Source organism: Ischnura elegans, chromosome 1, assembly GCF_921293095.1.
Source record: "Ischnura elegans chromosome 1, ioIscEleg1.1, whole genome shotgun sequence".
NCBI lineage: Eukaryota > Metazoa > Arthropoda > Insecta > Odonata > Coenagrionidae > Ischnura > Ischnura elegans.
In genome coordinates this window covers 67,387,032-67,405,552 of record NC_060246.1, presented here as the reverse complement: position 1 = coordinate 67,405,552, position 18,521 = coordinate 67,387,032, and the positions used below count along the sequence as shown (strand labels likewise).

The window sequence follows — 18,521 nt, the reverse complement described above, 5'->3', positions numbered from 1 at the left end:
ACTAACATTACAACAAAGCAAATGTATCGACATGTGGCACTCTTAAGCAGAGAAGCAAAAACCGCTTTATCAATCCACGGCACTGAGTTTTTGAAGATCTTTCCCTTGTCGTTCAAGGCCCTCGAGGTGTCTATCATGCAGATTTCTCGCAAGCACTCAAAAGCTGCATCCGATAATATGGCAGCAAGGAGTGCAGGGACATGGACGATTGGCGCAATGATGGAGCGAGGCACTTTGGGAGGTAAGATGGAAGGAAAGTGAAAACCACTAGAGGGAAGGGTACAGGGTAATATTAAATTGATAGGAGTACACGGTTGCTTCAATTTCAAACAGGAAATTGAGATGGAGGGTAATAGGCTTTGATTAGGTACGCATTATAATTATGGTGATAGAAATACGAAGCAAGTCCTGTTAACTTTGAGCTGGTTCAAGCCTACATGCAGACCATGAGAAAGGTATTTATGAATAATGCCTGGTTCAAACATCATCGGAGATACACGAGGAAAGTTTCGGAGATATAGCGAAGAACAGTGAAAAACTTGTGTAACTTCCCTGATAAAGATTCAGACTACAATCTCATGCTAATGGTGATTCATGTAAAGATCCAAAGGCTTGGAAAAGCCAAGGAATGGAGTATAGCAGGCCTGAAGAGGATGACAAAAAGGGGATACTAGGAGTCAGTGGGTAATAGAACTTGAGAGATAGGGAGCATGGAGACAGAAGAGGGTTAAGACAGGAAGGCATGAGGTACGAAGGTTGATTTATCACAAAAATACAAAAGCCTTGAGTAAATAAATACAGGCTAAACATAAATTGACTGTTGGAGTATCTCATTGGAGAAAAATGAACTCTGCTGTTAAGTACTATGTCAAGAAGAGTTTTGGCAAAGAAACCCTTCATAATTAAAAGACATTTATTGACAGCATTTTTGTGACAAGAAAGAGGGTTTTAATGTGTGAACAACGACAAACCAATAGATGCCCATGAAGACGCAGGAGTTTGTGATATCATTAACTCATCTATGAAAGGGTTGTGGCTGTTTCTTTTTCCCTGTGAATAGCAGAAGACAGATCAAAGAAACAAAAATATGAGCGTCTTTATTTTTTTTAATATCACAATAGGCAACAAAAATAAAGAGCAAGTCCATAATGATTGATCATGACTCTTCTTCCACATTAAGATTGTCACTACTATGCTATTTATTTATCTGTTAGAAGGTTAAAAAATGATAATGAAATATTTTTTGTAAAAATTAAAGTTTTAGTGAGCATCTATGAAACTCATCCAAACCTGACCTATGTTTCAATTGTCCCATGTATTTTAATGGCACAATGCACTGGATCCATACGAGAGCATGAAGAACATGTCCAGATTTTCCCACCAAGTGCTTAGGTATAGATATAACTGCAGTGGTTTTTGGAGTCTTCAAAACTAAGTCCACACTTTCTTTTAGCGAGGTATCTCCTTTTACATCCTCATTTTTCTGTATATTCTTCATTCCTTCAATCTCAAGCTGCAAAGTGGCAGTCAGAGAATAATGATGCAAGTGTCCATACAGGTTGATGGGACTAGTCCATGTCAGAATGAGGTATCCCTCATCTTCTGTTTTGTTCCACAAGCATTGAATATGATAGACTGAAGCAGGAAAAAACCACTTGAATTCACGAAATGACCTCAAGCCTTGACTGGAAGAACCCCAAGCCTGGAATGGAAGAACTAAATTTTATTTCTCCAAAATTTATAATATATAGGGTTTCTATGAAAATGAAATTTATAACTTTGTATGTGTGTCTCAACTTCATACTAGAATCAAGCAATGCATAAACGAATACTCAGGTACAATTGGCATTAGTAGGACCAGATTTTTTTTTTAATACTTAAAGGACCTGACATGTCATTTAGGCTTTACAATTATTTTAGGCCATTTGTTTTACAATAATTCCACTTCGTTTTGGAAATTCTGTTTATCACTGTTTTATTTTGAAGATTAATACAGGGATGCCCACCTGTGGGGGCCACACCGGGGATCTTGCCCCGGGAAATTTTAATACAACCACTGAGTTTTAATTTTTTTAAGCATTTTAGAACAGTCATATGATCAACATTAGAACCCTAATAAGTCGAATATTGATATCTGGACACTCCAGGGAAAATCGATAAGCCGGACATATTTTCTCCTCACACCCATTATGAATTTTTGAGGGGGCTCGGGCCCCCTCAGTTCCCATGGAGTCGGCGCAACTGGATTAATATGAATGAAAACATCTATTATGCATTATAAACTAACCTTTTTCTTAGTAAGTTAGGGTGCACACATTAGCAAGTTAAAAGTCATGTCTATATTTTGTATTATTTCCGAACATTATTAGGATTAAGAATAAACCTATAGGGCTATTATTCAGAAGTTAAAAATCTCCTAAATAAACATTTATTTATTACACATTTTTATGTTAATATTGCCACTCCCTGACCCCTTTTACTGAACACTGCCAAAGCTGTCCCTGATACCTATGAAAAACTTTGTGATGTTTCATTATCTTTTGTTCCTGATTTTAGTGTCGCTGTCTTCAGTGTCAAATGTGTTATTTAATGCACTTGGGTAAATTGAAAGATAAAAATACTTACCTTGTCTTTAGGATTAGGTTGTGATAATAATGACTTCACCTTTCCCGGATATGAAGTCTTTGTATCAACAACGGTATTTTGAAACATTCTGCACAGATATTCTGGATTGTGACAGCATTCCACAGCAGGAAGAATTGTACTCAGATTTAGGGTCGGACAAGCATCCCCACCTCCCACAAGATGATCAACTTTGGTACTAGGTAAGATACTGTTGGTAGGTTCATAGTTCACCCAACTTTCGTAAAAAATGTGACGAGAATCTTGAACATTGATGGCCTTGACTAAAGCTCTCAGTGGTGACACTGCAGCTGGGTCAATGCCCAGAGGGAATAATTCCAGTATATACAAGTCTGTGTTCTCTGCTTTCAACCCTATGCTGAAAGAAAATTAAATATTGGTCATTTCAACAAGGAGAACTTAACGCCACCCTAATAGCATTACCTCAACCATAGAGTTTATTACCTCAACTTAGATATATTGGCCATAGCAGCAGACTTTAAATTATAAATTGGAAACAAGGGAAGGATTTACACTGCTTTAAAATAAATAATCATTTTTATTTGAATGGCAAGTTAGGGCTAATAAAGGAAATTGATTTTAGCAAAGAAAATTGGATCTATTAATGCCATTTCTAGTCCCATTGTTCATTAACCACATTTAAAGGATTTTTGTAAATTGCAATGTATTTTTATTTCCATTTTGTAGTGTGAATCTACATTAAATCTTTCCTACGGGGCGATCGCTACCCTTCCCCCCTGGTCTGCCCGTGTACTTTGGGGATAGAGCTTCGAGGAATGGCGAAGCCGTTCCGAGTAGTGGGGCGGTAAAGCCGGATGCAGTGGTCACTACCCTATCCCCCCGGCTGGCGAAGCCAGCCTCGTGGACTTTCAGGACAGAGCTCCAAGGAACAGCGAAGACATTCTGAGGAGTGTTCCCGTCCATGGCGACCCAAGGGTCCCTTTCCCTCCAACCTGGGCGACGAAGCTGTTACTCGTATAAAAATTGTTCCAACACCCAAAATAGCAGACAGCAAAGCCAGATCTGGGGATTTTAAGGGGCATAGCCCCTTATCGAGCATGTGTGGAGTGCCACGAATTAAATCTCTTCTATGCTTGTATGTATTTTCAACAATAAAATCATCATTTTCACATGGTATATTGACTAATTTTGGGCCATTTGCACATGCACTGCTGTCCTCTTGACTAGAACATAGACGATTATTTTGCACACTTTCGTAGATACTCTTTTGAATGTACATTCTGTCGGGATTCATTCATCATTTAATAGTGTGTTTTCAGTGGAACCTCAATTTAATGACCTTTAGTTGTACAACCAAAGTAGGTTTTCCCTGCATACCTATATACACACATGCATTTCTATGGGAAGTTTCCCTCCATTGTATGGCTTTCCCAATTGTACAATGCAAAAAGCCTAACCATAATCTATTTGGACATAATCAATTTTAGCCACAAAGGCACAGCCTATCTACTAAAAAAATGTCAACTCTCCCATGGAGTAAGTACAGGGTTATCTATCTCAACTCTCACTTCAAACCAAAAGAATTCAACAAAGGATTATTTTACGCAGCCTCACCCCACTCTTATCTTTTACACTCACTGCTTTAGGATAGAATATATGTGTGCATTTACACAGACAAAACGCTCAAGATGAATGCTGATTTTCAGAATTAATAAATTCATATAATTTGTGTTTTTCATATAAAATATTTACAGCAATGTTCAAGACAGTGGAAACAAGACTCCAGGGAGGGCTCGCGTGGTTACACTCCTGGGGTGGGGTCTATAAGCCTTTGCCTTTTACCTCGACACCACAGAAGGGGGAGGACAAGGAAGGAGAAAGGAAGGAAGTGCCGTTGCGATAGGAGCCCGACGATGCTACCTGGGATAGGACTGGAAGGGTAGGGAAGAGGAATCCCACACCGTCACATAGGATAGGACGGTCCTACTACTAGTGAAACCATAATTTAATGTTTCTACAGAAAGGAAAAAATTTCCTATGAGGAAGGAAATTTCCTCGATTTTCCGCAGATATTGTTCAAGACAATAGGAACGAAACCCTTGGGTCGGGTTCGCAGGATACACTCCTGGAGCAGGGACTATAAGCGATCAGCTTTTCTCCTCTGCTACCAGAAGGGGAAGGATGGGAAGGAACAAGGAAAGGAGGCGCCGCCGCGATGAGAGCCCGACGACGCCTCCAGGGAAAGGACGGGGAAGGAAGGAAGGGACGAGGAATCCTGCACCGTCACAAAGGCGGGCAGGTCCAACTTCTAACGAAACCAAGCTTACGCAATTAATATGCTACCAATTTTAGTAGATTTTCCTATGAGAAAGAAAAATCTATCGATCAAATCGGTAGATTATTGTTCAAGACAGTTAAAAAGTTGGTGTAGTTGTAGAAATACAGTTAATGTTCTTTTAATATATACATATTTTGTTTTTATTCTCCAGATTTATTACACACCCCAGATATTTTAAAATGGATAAATATCATTTGCAATTTGAATTTATCTCAAAACTATGGTAAATAGGCTTCTTAAAGCAAGACATCTCACTTCTACAAAATTATTTCTATGAATAAAGTCAACTTTCTTAGGAGAGATTTAGTGGAACAAAGCTAATGATTGTGATAAAGTAAAATATTGTATCGCCCACAGTTGCTTAACCGAGAACTACACATGTCTCAATTGCTATACAATCATCCTCAGGTACTAATAGTAACTAATAAAAAAATTCAAATTCCAAAAGATATACATGTATCTTCAAAAATAGTGGGGGGAGAATCAGAAGGAAGAATGTGGTGGGGGAGGAAAGAGGAAAGGGGCAGTTGAAATAGGGAGGGGGTTTAGGCGAAGAAACACAGATGAGATTTTACATCAAACAAACAACCAAAAACTCCAGACTTGCGTCATATCACAAGGTAAAAGTTAGGGATGTGGGGTTACATCAGTGGGGGATTATGTCAAGAATAGGGGAATGACAAATAAATTCATTTTCATTCAGTAAGTCAAATTTGTTCTGTTTCTTTTCCACAATAGGGTAGTTTCCTTCATCAAAGAAAACGAAAGGCATTGATTGCGATTCGTTACCCACCCTTGCTGTATTCATAATATACAAATTATTTCGTTTTTAGAAATACTGGTTTAGACGAAAGGCAATGGTCCATTTTTATCCTCATTTGAAAAGGGCCAGATTGGCGTCCATGTGATGCCACTCCACGTGACGTCACAGGGACCTAGTTTCTACACGAGAAGATAGGAGTTATACATTGTCTGAGGTTACCAATGCATGCATGAGGCGCAGAGCTCAGGGAAACATGTCTTAATAATCACTTATTAAAACTGGCTAAGGTCGGAAAGTTTTCTTCATTTGATAAGGTATTAATAAACCTTTTTTAAGCCAAGCGCTACCAGCCAGCAGGTACTCAGCTACCCGCTAGCAGCCTGCGTCGTATCAGCGCTAAGCCTCGTCTCAAGGTCACCTCACTAAGCACTGCAGCACAAGTCAGGCCCTAAAAAAATCTCAGCCACTGCCAGAATTGGAACACAGTTCAAAAGGAGTGGGAAGTCAACAATCTAAGCATCCCATCCAACCACCTCATCCCCCAGCGGAACTAAATCCAAGCCAGTCTGTTGAGTGAGACCATCAAATTTCACAGACAGCTGAGAAAATACTGGAATGGCTTACACAAGGTGGTATCTCAGAATTAAGAGGCAACTGGTTGTCATAAAAGTTGCAGACATAAAATCAGAAGTCCAGTAATATGGTTCTAAGAAGCACTTGTGATGAAGACAGAGTCAGAGTTTAAACGTTCAACATTAAGGCCCCTTTCAGACGGGACGGCTTTTCGCCGGCCGCCGTCCACGGCACGGCACCATGACTTTAAATAACCATAGGTCGCTATGGGTGTCTTCAGATGAGTCGAATCGCGCCATGGACGGAACGGCACCGTGGACGGCCGCCGTGGTATCCACGGCTCCCATTTCAATCGGGCCCGGCGTACGCCGTCCACGGCGTGAAATAAACACTGTGGTGTATTGGACTGTTCAGACGCGTCGACTTCTGCCGTCCGCCGTGTAATCTTATACAATTCAGAGTAGCGTGACCAGTGAAGAACTACGGACATGAATAATATTTCATCGTTCCCATATTTTAAATTGGCCGAAAAAATGGACAAATATGGTAAGTATATAAGTATTCCATTAATGTTGAACACGCACAGATAATTACAAAGAAAGTTAGTATATCAGCAGCATAGATAAACATTTTATAATAGTTTAAATTATTATTTTAAAATTCGCACCTAACCATGATAACGACTTAAGAACATAGTGAATAAATGTCGCTGATGGCCGTGCCGATTGCTTGCCGTACTGTTTTTCTGTATTTCTAGGCACGCCGTATCATGAACGGCGACCGGCAGAAAGTCGTCTCGTCTGAAAGCTGCCTAAATTTCACAGCGCGGAGCCGTGGACTGCGGCCGGCGAAAAGCCGTCCCGTCTGAAAGGGGCCTAATGGATAACCTAAAATAAAGGGATACATGCTAGTAAAGCATAGGATGGTTAGTATATTTTAATACATAAATAACTGATGTAGCTATTCTATTCTGCAAATTTGTTTAAATAAGGTTTAAAAAATCGTGCAGTGAATTTAAAATAAAGGGAAAAGAAGGTTGAGAATGTATGCGTGCAATGTTAAATTCGATTAATCACAAAAAATAGGAACAAAATCATGCATTTCTAAAACAAACCATAAAATTGCAGCAACCGTCAAAGCTGCACTGTGCATCCCAAATAGCAGCATAGGCAAAGGCTTTCGTGAAACAATTTTCATCATTTCCTTCATGCCTGATGAATATGATGAATTGGGAGCAGGATTAAAAATGTCCACTTTGAGAGGAGAATTATTCCCCATGAGCCCAGAGAATATGCTCTTGGTGGTCTCAATAACTTCATCCTCATTCAGAATTTTCCTGCTAATGCTTCGAGATAAATACAAAGCACGTTGAGATGGGTAGCTTTCTTTACGTGACACACCTGAAAAGAAAAATGCAACGCTTTAAAATGGAAATTACTCCTCCAAAACCACGCACACAAAATTGACAGTCAAAAGGCCTCAAATAAATTGTACAAAAGGAAGCCTCGTGAATGAGGATCACTGTATAGAGACGTACTTGCTGTATCCCCAGGTATCCCAATTTGCATATGCTATGAATAAAATTTCATTGTTTTGCTGCATCAATGGGCCTAGAAAATTGCTACCTTAAGGAATTCGGTAGATGTCTCCGCATTAGATACCATTTATATTTTCATGTGTTTTAAAGACTGGTTAATACAAAAATTCAATACTGGGAATGTATTAAGCAAAAATTTAACTAATTCTGGAGCAACTGAACAATACCTATCACAGCTAGGCTTAAAGCCACTGAGTGCGTCCACTGGATGATGGATAGAGAACTGACCTGTGGATATAGATGTTAGCTGCCATATAAGTGAGTCTACTTGTTGAATAAGCAGTTGTGGACAAAATATGATTGCGTTCAATGGGGGAATAGGACTATCCTAGGGTAGGTTAGACCATTTAATTGATGAAACATAACTGATTTAATTGATACTGAAACCTGTGAAGGAGCTGTAACTTGGCAATGGAAGGCTGCCAACAATTATGCTTCCCAACTCCTGGAGGAGTGGGCAGCAGTTCTCCTTCACTTGAGTGAAAGTGGAAACCACATTGGCCGATACAGCAACACTCATACCACTGCAGGCGTGGTAACATTTACAAACGGCTGTAGTACTGCAATGTAGAAGGCAAGGATAAACCAACACAATATTATCCCAAAAAGTGGTAGCTATTCCAATGATAAGCAAAACAGACATAATGGCATTTTCTTGATTAAAATATTCCTGAGGTAAACCTATATTATCCCATTAAGATCCCCGGGAGGGGACTACTCGATAGGGTCAATAGGTCAATGTGATAAAATATTAAGGATAGGAACATGGAATATCAAAAGGTAAGCCGATAGGACATTTTAGTGGAATGCTGCATAAAACCAATCTCAGGATTAATGACGATCTACAATATCTCAAGCACTGTACAAATATCTTTTTGGCAGAATAGAGAAATACGAAGGGAATTGTACACATGCGATTCCCGGATCGCCAGTCAAAGCAGAAATATCCATGCATAATTCTTAGTTTTCCAGGGAAATTTTACAAAATTCCATGTTTATCTTATGTGATTACTGTGACAGATAAGTTAAAGTATACCGGGACTAGCCACGGTGATAACTTTTTACGGAGTCACCCGCAACGCACAAATATTGCGAAAAATCCACAGAGGAAAAATCATTCGCCTTGACCGGGATTTGAACCCGGATCCCTCAATTTCCGGCCGAGTGCTTTAGCCAGTTAAGCTACCGAGGCGTCATTCTCCACATAGTCCACAAATTTCCACAGGGGAGAATGACGCCTCGGTAGCTTAACTGGCTAAAGCACTCGGCCGGAAATCAAGGGATCCGGGTTCAAATCCCGGTCAAGGGGAATGATTTTTCCTCTGTGGATTTTTCGCACGTGATAGATGAGAATGTTAAAACATCCTAAATTAGTTCAATGCTTTTAAATAATATTATATTTATACATTACTATATTTTCCTAATACATAGACATCATTCATATTTATTTCATGCAAGCCGAGAAGCTGCTTCGACCTAAAAGTAGATGTTGACGTCACCTGGCATTCTATTCTTCATGTTGTTGAATCTTAATTGAAATAAGGGAGCTAGACATTTCGATTTTGATGTCTTGTCTGACATTCCACGTTTAGATGCGGCTGTAAAAAATCTACTATTTGTAAGCTACGGAATTTAAAATTATGACAAACACATTTTAGGCCAGAAAGTGTGTGCTGAACTGGCAAAATTTTATGAATTTGAAATTGAGAATTAAAAAAAAAAGAATTCCAGGTTGGAGCAAAAATTCATGAATAATTCCAGGCACTAAAAATTCACACATAATTCCAGATTCTCCCGGTCGCTGGATACCCAGGTTACAAACTGAAGTTGGTGCTAAAATCTATTTAATGGGCACCATGTATGTGAGATACTATCCCGCTATGGTCAACATTGAGCGCATATGACTGTTTACTCCAATTAGCTGCTCACCGTGAATGGGATTATAGGTATTGTGCTAATCCGATGTGTATAACTACCTTTCCATGATCCTATCTCTTAAGGGCATAATAGCTACTATTTTAGTCTACTACTAGTCATTTTAGGTGGATAACCACCCCAAAGTCAACACTAAGACTTATATACGTAATATTTTCAGAGATACGGTGGCAACATTTCCACTGTGGGTAATCAAAATTTTGGTCACATAATTTTATATTCCTTCACTAAAACATAAATAACTATCTTTGAAATATTTTTTGCATAATTAATATGCAATTACCTCAATTACTTTCACGTTTTTCTCCATCAGAAAGTAGTTTTCCTAATGGGTTCCTCCTCCACAAATTTTTTCTTGAGCCCCAAGGTCCATTAGTAATTTGAAGCTCTATTAAACCTTCTGAAAAATGCATTTTTAAATGCTGCATCTATATTGTAAAGATAGTTTTAGACATTACTTTATTTATAGAAAGGCGTCAATTTCACAAAATTTCCAAACTTTGGCGTACTATAAATTTCTAGTTGATAATTGTAAAACTCTAACATACATATTAATATGTACTTCTTCATTACTTTCAAGGGTCATTCAAAATATCAAATTCTAAAGAAATCCAAGAGGGCCAGTCTGAGAGGTGAGTTGAAATCACGGAATTAGGCAAATCTTCTTCTTCCTTTTCCTTCAGCCACCACTTTAATTTTCTCACATTAAGTAACATGGAAACATCAAGACATTGATGCCTTTCTTAGGATTCTATATGGCTTTCATTCCCTCCAGTTCAGGTGTGCCAGGAAACCATTCTCTGAAAATTTTCTCCATATATCTATGCTTCTTGCTCCAGGATAAAGCAAAATGGCTAAGTGGATTTGGTGTTCAGTTGCATTGAGCATGAATTCTTGGAATTTACTTAATATTAAAGAAAGTGGGTTGAGGTCCACTGAGCACAGATATTACTCACACAAGGGCAAGTGTCACCCAAGGCAAATATTTTTTGTCATTTATCTCAATTTACAAAGCTCTGTTCTTTAACTCATAATGTTATTAGCATAATTAATTGATTTTTTTCTACTTTTGCTGCATTTTAAATGAAACTTCAAAAACAAAACTATCCAAGATAAGGGAGAGTTGACTCCATAATATGAGTTTATAATGACACACATGATCACTATCAAGAGGATTGCAAACGAATGGGGGCTCAGGTTGAATCCATTTTATCCGAGCCCCCACTGTCAGGTGGTTCAGATGGGTGCCACAAAGTTTTTTTTTATAATTTCTTAAAGATGAAGCAGGGCTGTGGAAAGAGCCCCAAAGAGAACTTATGCAGCTTCAGGCTCCCCAATGTCTTTTAACCAAAGTTAATAATCCCTTCTGATGGATCAAACCTTAGTCTGTTTGGCTACAGCATTTCTCAGGAGTAAGTGCATCACAATGAATTTAACAGATTAAACCATTAAGCATGCATTTAGAATACCTAATGTCAACCTGGCAAAATGTATCTCCAATTTTGTTTGCATTATGCAACACTTTCATTTATTACCCATATTTTCTTTCTAGCACTAGTCTCTAATACCATAGGTGTCTTGAGGCTGAATTCAGATCTTTTTTGCATTAGAATGGAAATGTTAATCAAGAAGTGATAGTTCACAAGCTACAGGTTGCGTCGAGATCTACGCTGATTACCTTCAAAATCAGCAGGATGGGATAATTCCATTTGCTTCAGCATGAAATTAGCAAATCTTTTCAACACAGACATGGATATCATTGATCCTTCAATAGTGCCCTGAGGTTTTCCAAATCCATACTGATACCATAGAGTTGTTCGAGGAAGACCCATGCTAGCATGTGTAAAGCAGATACTAGTTTTTTTGTGTTGCTTCCAATTGTACCTTAAAAATACAGGTTTCTCTTCTGAAAATTTAACAAATGATTTCTTATATTTTACAGAACATGAAAAGGGGATTAAAACTTGAACTTCAAACTATCAATGAATTTAAAAATGCATGCATTGGTCAACAGTCATGAATTCATTCTCTTACCATGACGATTCCCTTCAGACTCTCTTGAAAATAAATTATAGAAATCAAAGGCTAACTCATCCTGCAAGTCATCCACAAATATTAACTTATATTTCTCTGCACATGCTTGAATGTTTCCTAAGCATAATTCATCGTAAACATAAAATAAAGGTAAAAGGTCATCATGCACAGTGTGCATAATATTATCAGGTTTAAACCTCCACAGGAAATAAACCCATTCTCTTTCATTGATTATGGTGTACTGATTCAGAGGATGCTCTCCCGCGACAGGTCTGAAAGAGACAAAAAACACATCTAAATCGGTCATATTATTTGATTCCACTTTGTCCAGTCTAAGAGAAAGGACAACTACCGGTCAGATAAATCCAAAATAGAATCATTTCCAAGATCATGGAGTGCAGGAATGCGTAATGCACATGCAAGGAGTGTAATCAAATGTTTTGTCTACTAACACACTGATCACGGCAATTTTCATGGAAAAACGATTGTGCCCAGCAGCTGATGAGAAGACGAGTCCTGCAAGATCTCGCCAATCCGTTACACCATGGAAAATGGACGTCTCACCGAGTAGAAAAATAAATTGCTCTTCCGAGGGTAACCAGCATAAGTTATTGAAGGTACAGGTCTTATGGGTGTTATCGTACATATCGATCTTACACCATACGGAGGACTCAAAACTGATTCTCGAAAAAGTTGAATTACCCGAAATTGGTGCAGTGGTACTGACATTAGATCCACCAAAAAGGTACACTATAACAACATACATCGAAACGCTAAATATACAAGTAATCACGAAAAATTTCAAAAAATTTAGTCTTGGATACAAATAAGATCCTCTGTTGTTAACTTTTCTTTTCTTCTTCATCATTTACCCCACTGTGTATCAAATAAACTCATGAGCTAACAGAATTTTCTTTCACATTCCCGTCTTCAACTCCCGCCATTGAACACATCGAAAAACAAAAACGACACGAATAAATGTAGTGACATCTTTTACTTAGATAACGTACTTAAATAATCAATACACCAATCGCGCTGATTTGAATATGGGCTTTGAAAATGACTATGTATTATATCATTGGAACCAATATATATATAAACGATTGATACACGTCAACTGAAAATATTAATATGAAAGAATTGTGATGGTGATCTAGCTAAGTTTCGGAGTATTTTTCGCTGAACAGGAGAAAAAAATGTATTAATAATAGATAAATCACAAATCATTAAGCAGCATAATATATGCATACAGTGTAAGAGACAATTTTATTCATACTAGACACAGACAACACAAAAATTGAATTTGACAGCTCACACCCCCTTGACAGCGGCGTTCCCAACGAAAGTAAAAGTGTATCAATGCGCGATTAGTCATAAATGATTTTAATGCGTCACGTTGATATTAATTCACTGTAACAGAAAATTGCACAATATTATACATTAAATATTTTAAATTGTATATTGACAGTTAAATGTAAATTTATTTCAGTAATTTTTTAACTGGGTCTTTTTATTTTGGTAACTACTTGATGACGCGGATACTCCTCTTCATTCGGAAAGAGGTTCCGGGCACCTGTTACATGGGACCACGGGTTTCCAACCGGCACATTCTGCTGGTTAGCGTCCTAGGAGTAGCAGTAGACCCAGAGATCTCGGCAGTTTCATAGATCTACCTTAGGTTCCCATTAATTTTTATTGCGTAGATTAGAGTCTCAAAAGTCCCTCATAAGAATAACCATGCCAGATTCTCAGCCAAAAGAAGAAAAGCCGGCACCAACCACCGAAGCCAAGCCCGAGGAAAAGGAAGCCAAAGCCCCTGAAGAAAATGGGGAATGCAACGATAAAGACACTGCTGAAAAGCAGACTGAAGAGAATGGGGAGAAGAAAGCGGCAGTAGAACAGCCCCCCGCCAAGGAAATGAGAGCGGTAGTTTTGACAGCATTCGGTGGACTAAAATCCATTAAGGTGATGAAGAAGCCAGAGCCATCCGTTGCCGAGGGCGAGGTTCTCATCAGGGTTAAGGCATGGTGAGTAGGGCGGAATTCTGCCGCAACTTCAGAATAATTAACTTTTTTGTTATTTCTTAGGTTATTTATTTTCTTGGAACTCTTGAACTACCGTTTTAGTTATGGCGTTGCTTTTTATATTCGGACTTCAGGGTAACGTCGATGAGTTTTTTTATACCACCGGTTCAATTCTTTTTAATGCATGCATTTATCTTTGGCATTCGATAGCTATCTCTTGGACTTGATTTAATCGGTTTCACCTCATCGATTGCATCAAAACCGAAATTGTTTCGTTTCAAGGTTGTATTATTTAAAAACTTTGTGACTCGTGGGGTCAAGTGCGCTTGGTTTGGGAGACCCTGAGTGGGGGGGAGTGGGGATAAGGCGTGGCGGATACTCTACAGCCTAAGGCTAGGGCGATCAATAGCAGAGACAGCAAGCACTTCTTCCCACACTTCGCATCCCCGCATGTAATGGATCATTACTTATCGCAATTAAATAAACCCTTTTATAGGCATACACTCGTTCTAAGCCGGAGATGGTGTATTTGCTTGAAGTAAATTTCTTCCCATCGTCACTTGTTCGTTGTGGTCACGGTTTTCCTTCTTTGTCAAAGCTAAAATTTCAGTGTTTTTGTGATAAATTGTACGTAAACCTGCAATTTTATTTTATTTTTAAAACATTTTTGAGAAGTTAACTTCTATAATCTTCTGCCAATTACTCGCGCCAAATCCAAGATTGGCTCTACTCCAAGAGGCAACAAGTTGACGATAAAATCTCCCTCGTCTATTTCATATTTCTTTGGCCGTCTCTTTCCCTAAAATTTAATGGGCCTAATCCTAATGGGCCTCAACTTCGGTCTATCCTGCTACATAGTCTTACCAGTCCAGCTATCCTGAGCATTGGGCTTCCTATTTTCTTACAATAACTTTGGCTTAGTATAATTCATGTTGATTTTGCCGTTTACTTCTTGAGCCTCTCGAATCTCTAGCCTTATTCATTTAGGGATGGCAAAAATGCGAAACATATGGTTGCGGGTTTAGAGTATATATAATGAAATTTTCAATTCTACGCTATTGATAAGTTTTCTTGTTGAGTTACCAATTCAATATAGATAAGGTATCTTTCATTAACATTTATTGCGCTTGGTTGTGTAAGAATTATATTTTTCTTTGAATTTGTGTCGATGTGAAAACTTGCCGGGGAGTTCAAGATTCATATGGGGTTGGGGATGGCAAGATTGCCCTGGCCATACGCTTGCTCGGGTCAATTTTTCTCGTCTCTGGTCATTTTTTTCCAATGGAGTTAATCATCAGGGGCGAGTCTCCTTTTATTGGGGGGGGGGGGGGGGGGTTTGAATGTTTAAATTGGTCGGTTATCCTATGACGTGGTTAGATTGGTCAGCCCTGTCCTCATCTCTTCGTTACATAAGACCGCGTAGCCAGAAAGTTTCGGATGAGACGTGCCCGTTGATTCATCCCGTCCCCATCTCAGTCACGAGGCGTTGAGGGAAGAGCGAAATGGGATGTCGAGGGTCATGAATTCGAGAATCACAATTGGATGGGATGGAAAGTAGCATGTGCCGGATGCGAAAGATAAAAAGCCTCCGGATTCTTCCCTCATGCCATTCGTACATGATTCACGACCTCAAGGGCGCGACCTCCAGATTCACCACTGCATCTCGGCGCATACGATTTCCGCTCACGAAGTTGTCTCAACTGATGATGAGCTGTCGTCTTAATCACTTTTCAGGGAATGGAAACTAAAGTCTGTTTTAATTAAGTTATTACTCATCCCTATTAAGGGCAGTTGACGTAACCATGCCTCTACAAATTAAAATCTTCGGTACTGATCGTGGACGTGGGTTGCAAAGTGACAGCAATATTTAATCCTCAGTTTACCAAACGAGAATTTGTTCGTTCATATCTTGTGTGGCTCCTCGTTTTTTCGAATTTTTACTTTTTTGACGAGGAATACAGAATGTACCCTTTAAACGTTTATTTACGCGCCCTTTGTCGTGCTTCGATGTTCCTGTTCAGAGATTTATTTTTTCTGTCGATACGTTTGTCTAGTTAGTAGTATTTTTTTTTTTATTTAACCACTACCCAGCTCTCCTCTATTAACTGAAGGCTTGGTAGCAAATAATCGCTTTCTTCGGCTCAGAATAATCTTTTGTCGGGGTATTTTGTGGATCATTAGCTGAAATCATGTTAATCAGGGATATTATTTTCAATACAAATTTCGTCTCCCACCTTAGCCTAAATTTCCAATGATATAAAGAAGTTTCGAAGGAAATTTTTCCAGCAAGCATATAATCGGTTATCTTGGTTTCTCATCTGTCACTAGCACAGTGCTTGCTGCCTCGCGGTTCTTGAAAGAGTTCTTTCGTAAGCCACCTGTATCTATGCAGCCGAAAGTGTAGTCTATTTGAGTTACGGAGAAAAATCTCTTAAAATAGTATGTAGAAAAGTTTCCGTTCAAAATATCTTGCACGAGTTCGTATTTTAGGGCCAAATTTTAATCGTAGTTAGAGTTATACTTATTTTCGTCGAGGGCTCAACGTTGTCCTGCGATGATAGTTTATTTAATGTTTCTCAACTTAGAATTCGCGTTTGTATGTTCTGAGGCAGATTTCCCAATTTCAGCAGGGTTATTCCACTAATCGTATGGCAGGGCAATAATTCGCAATCGACCATCGGGCGGTACCCAAGGCCGTAATATTAGGACCTGCCTATGAGGCCGTCATAACACTAGCCATTAGAAACAACATTGCACACGAAAGGAGTTATAATAGTAATTTACGTACTGTCATCGATTATATAGAGATCTTTTTAAGGAATGTATTAATATTGCGCGGGAGCACATGCGGATTCAACGGGCATTGTCTATACATTAAAAGAAAGACTTCGATTTCATCTGGCAAGGAGAATAAAGGGATACTTGTAATCCGTTCGCATGCGACGATGATACTTTCATAAAGTATTTCCGGTTGTCAAAAGTTATTTACCTAGTAATTAGATACAGTGGATGGACTTAGCGTTCGCTTATAGTTTAAAAGTTGGAAATACTTTAAGTGGATGCTCTGTTGAAGTGAACGGAGGTCCGGGTTTTTATTTGCTTTCTGTGCTACATTTGCGAACAGATTTCTTGCTTATTTGTTTCTATTAGCTGTAGATAACTTGAAATATCCGCTCTAAAATGTTTTATATTTTACAGTTCACGTTCCATTATGGTTCTCAAGGGATATCAAAGAGACGTAATGCAAATATTTTCTTGACAGTAAGGCAATCTTCAGAAGTCGATGCGTGAAGGGCAAATGCCGTCCGCGAAGGAAAGAATGATAATTTCATATTGATGTTATAATTTTATAAAGCTACCTAAACTTAAGCCTGTTATGATAAAATTAATAAAATGAAACTTAAGGTTTCGATTTCATCTTTAGATTTTGTGCGTTGGCAGGATTTCCAAGGCTTTTGGGAACAAAAGAATGCACCCATGAGACGATAGTTACACCATTGGAAGGAGAGAGAGGGCGTTAGAACTAAGAGGGATCTCACGTTCTCTATCAATTACATGAACAATTCACGAATATTATAACTACTGTACGGTACCGATCGTGTACAAATTTACTCTGCTTTTCGTCCGTGATTTTAGCTTTTTACTTTTTTCGAAGCCGTCCAGCGTCTGCCGCCAGACCAGTGTTTAAAGAAAATCCAAATTTATCCTTTAATAAGAGCCTATTTCTGTTAAGGGCCATAGAATTAATTTTTCTCCGCGTTGGAGCAAACTATCTTCTCGGTAAATGACCTGTGTTTAAAGAAAGTGAACCGAACTTAAAATACTAATTACAATTTTCATACTCGCCTACACAAAGGGCGTTAAGACCGGGCCTGGTAAAACTATATGGGCCCTCGAGTGTGGAATCGATATAGACCATAATTTCGGGTCAGACCATACGAAACTTGCGCCCTGCCATAAGAATGGCCCCGTTAAGTGGAGTAGCCCTATATCGCGCGTGCCCATAGGAGTTGTATCTTATTGAGCTACTCTTTTTGTTGCTTTTTAGTATGTTTCATTCTGTCGCTTGTTACAGCAGTTCCATTCCTCCGCGCACGCATCGTCCCAGCTTTGCAAATACAGAAGCTACGGGCTCCCGGTGTGGTGGCTTGGTAAACGCTCAACCCGCTGCGTGTGCCGGCAGGCCTCTTCTGGAGGGCTCTTCCCCCCACCCCACTCCACCGACCGTCCCGCCCTCCTTTCGCATGGTTGGCCATTGACAAAAAGTCCGGGGTTTGGAGCGAAACCCCGTTTCGGATTGTTCGTTCGTAGGGATTTCGTGGGCTGCAGAGGGTGTGAGGTCTTTGCCGGCCGGTGCGCGGATAAGCGGGCGCAGTCGGAATGTTTGGCAAAAGGTGATATACATAATGCTTGTGGTGCTCTTGAAGCGGCCATTGTAAAATGCGGGCGGTATCGCTATGCTTGCTCGGCATATGGTATTCTGAATACAGATTATTTTGGCGTGATTCGCGGAAAGCGTATTTTTTTCGCGGGTCTCTTTTTACTACTATTTTCTGTTTTCCACCTGTATCGCAGTTATAAGGATACCAAGTAATGTTATCATTTGGGCTCCCGATGGTCCGTCCGTCCTTACTCTTGAAAGATGGACCTCCT

At 39.2% G+C, this 18,521-nt stretch overlaps 2 protein-coding genes across 2 annotated transcripts in view; one reads left to right on the top strand and one right to left on the bottom strand.

Moving 5' to 3' along the window:
* Positions 1-1,078: 1,078 nt before the first annotated feature.
* Positions 1,079-12,846, bottom strand: LOC124162674 (protein O-linked-mannose beta-1,4-N-acetylglucosaminyltransferase 2-like). The gene is made up of 6 exons (XM_046539278.1): positions 12,297-12,846; positions 11,845-12,116; positions 11,489-11,716; positions 7,393-7,678; positions 2,626-3,001; positions 1,079-1,702 (listed from the first exon to the last, which is right to left on the bottom strand). The coding sequence occupies exons 1-6, from the start codon at positions 12,710-12,712 to the stop codon at positions 1,253-1,255; spliced, it is 2,028 nt and encodes a 675-aa protein (XP_046395234.1). The 5' UTR covers positions 12,713-12,846; the 3' UTR covers positions 1,079-1,252.
* Positions 12,847-13,426: 580 nt separating this feature from the next.
* LOC124162687 (synaptic vesicle membrane protein VAT-1 homolog-like) overlaps positions 13,427-18,521 on the top strand; it is a 30,780-nt gene continuing 25,685 nt past the window's right edge. The window contains exon 1 of the mRNA XM_046539288.1: positions 13,427-13,871. Within this exon, the coding sequence (XP_046395244.1) occupies positions 13,582-13,871 (290 nt within the window). The 5' untranslated portion in view covers positions 13,427-13,581. The remainder of the gene's footprint in view (positions 13,872-18,521) is intronic.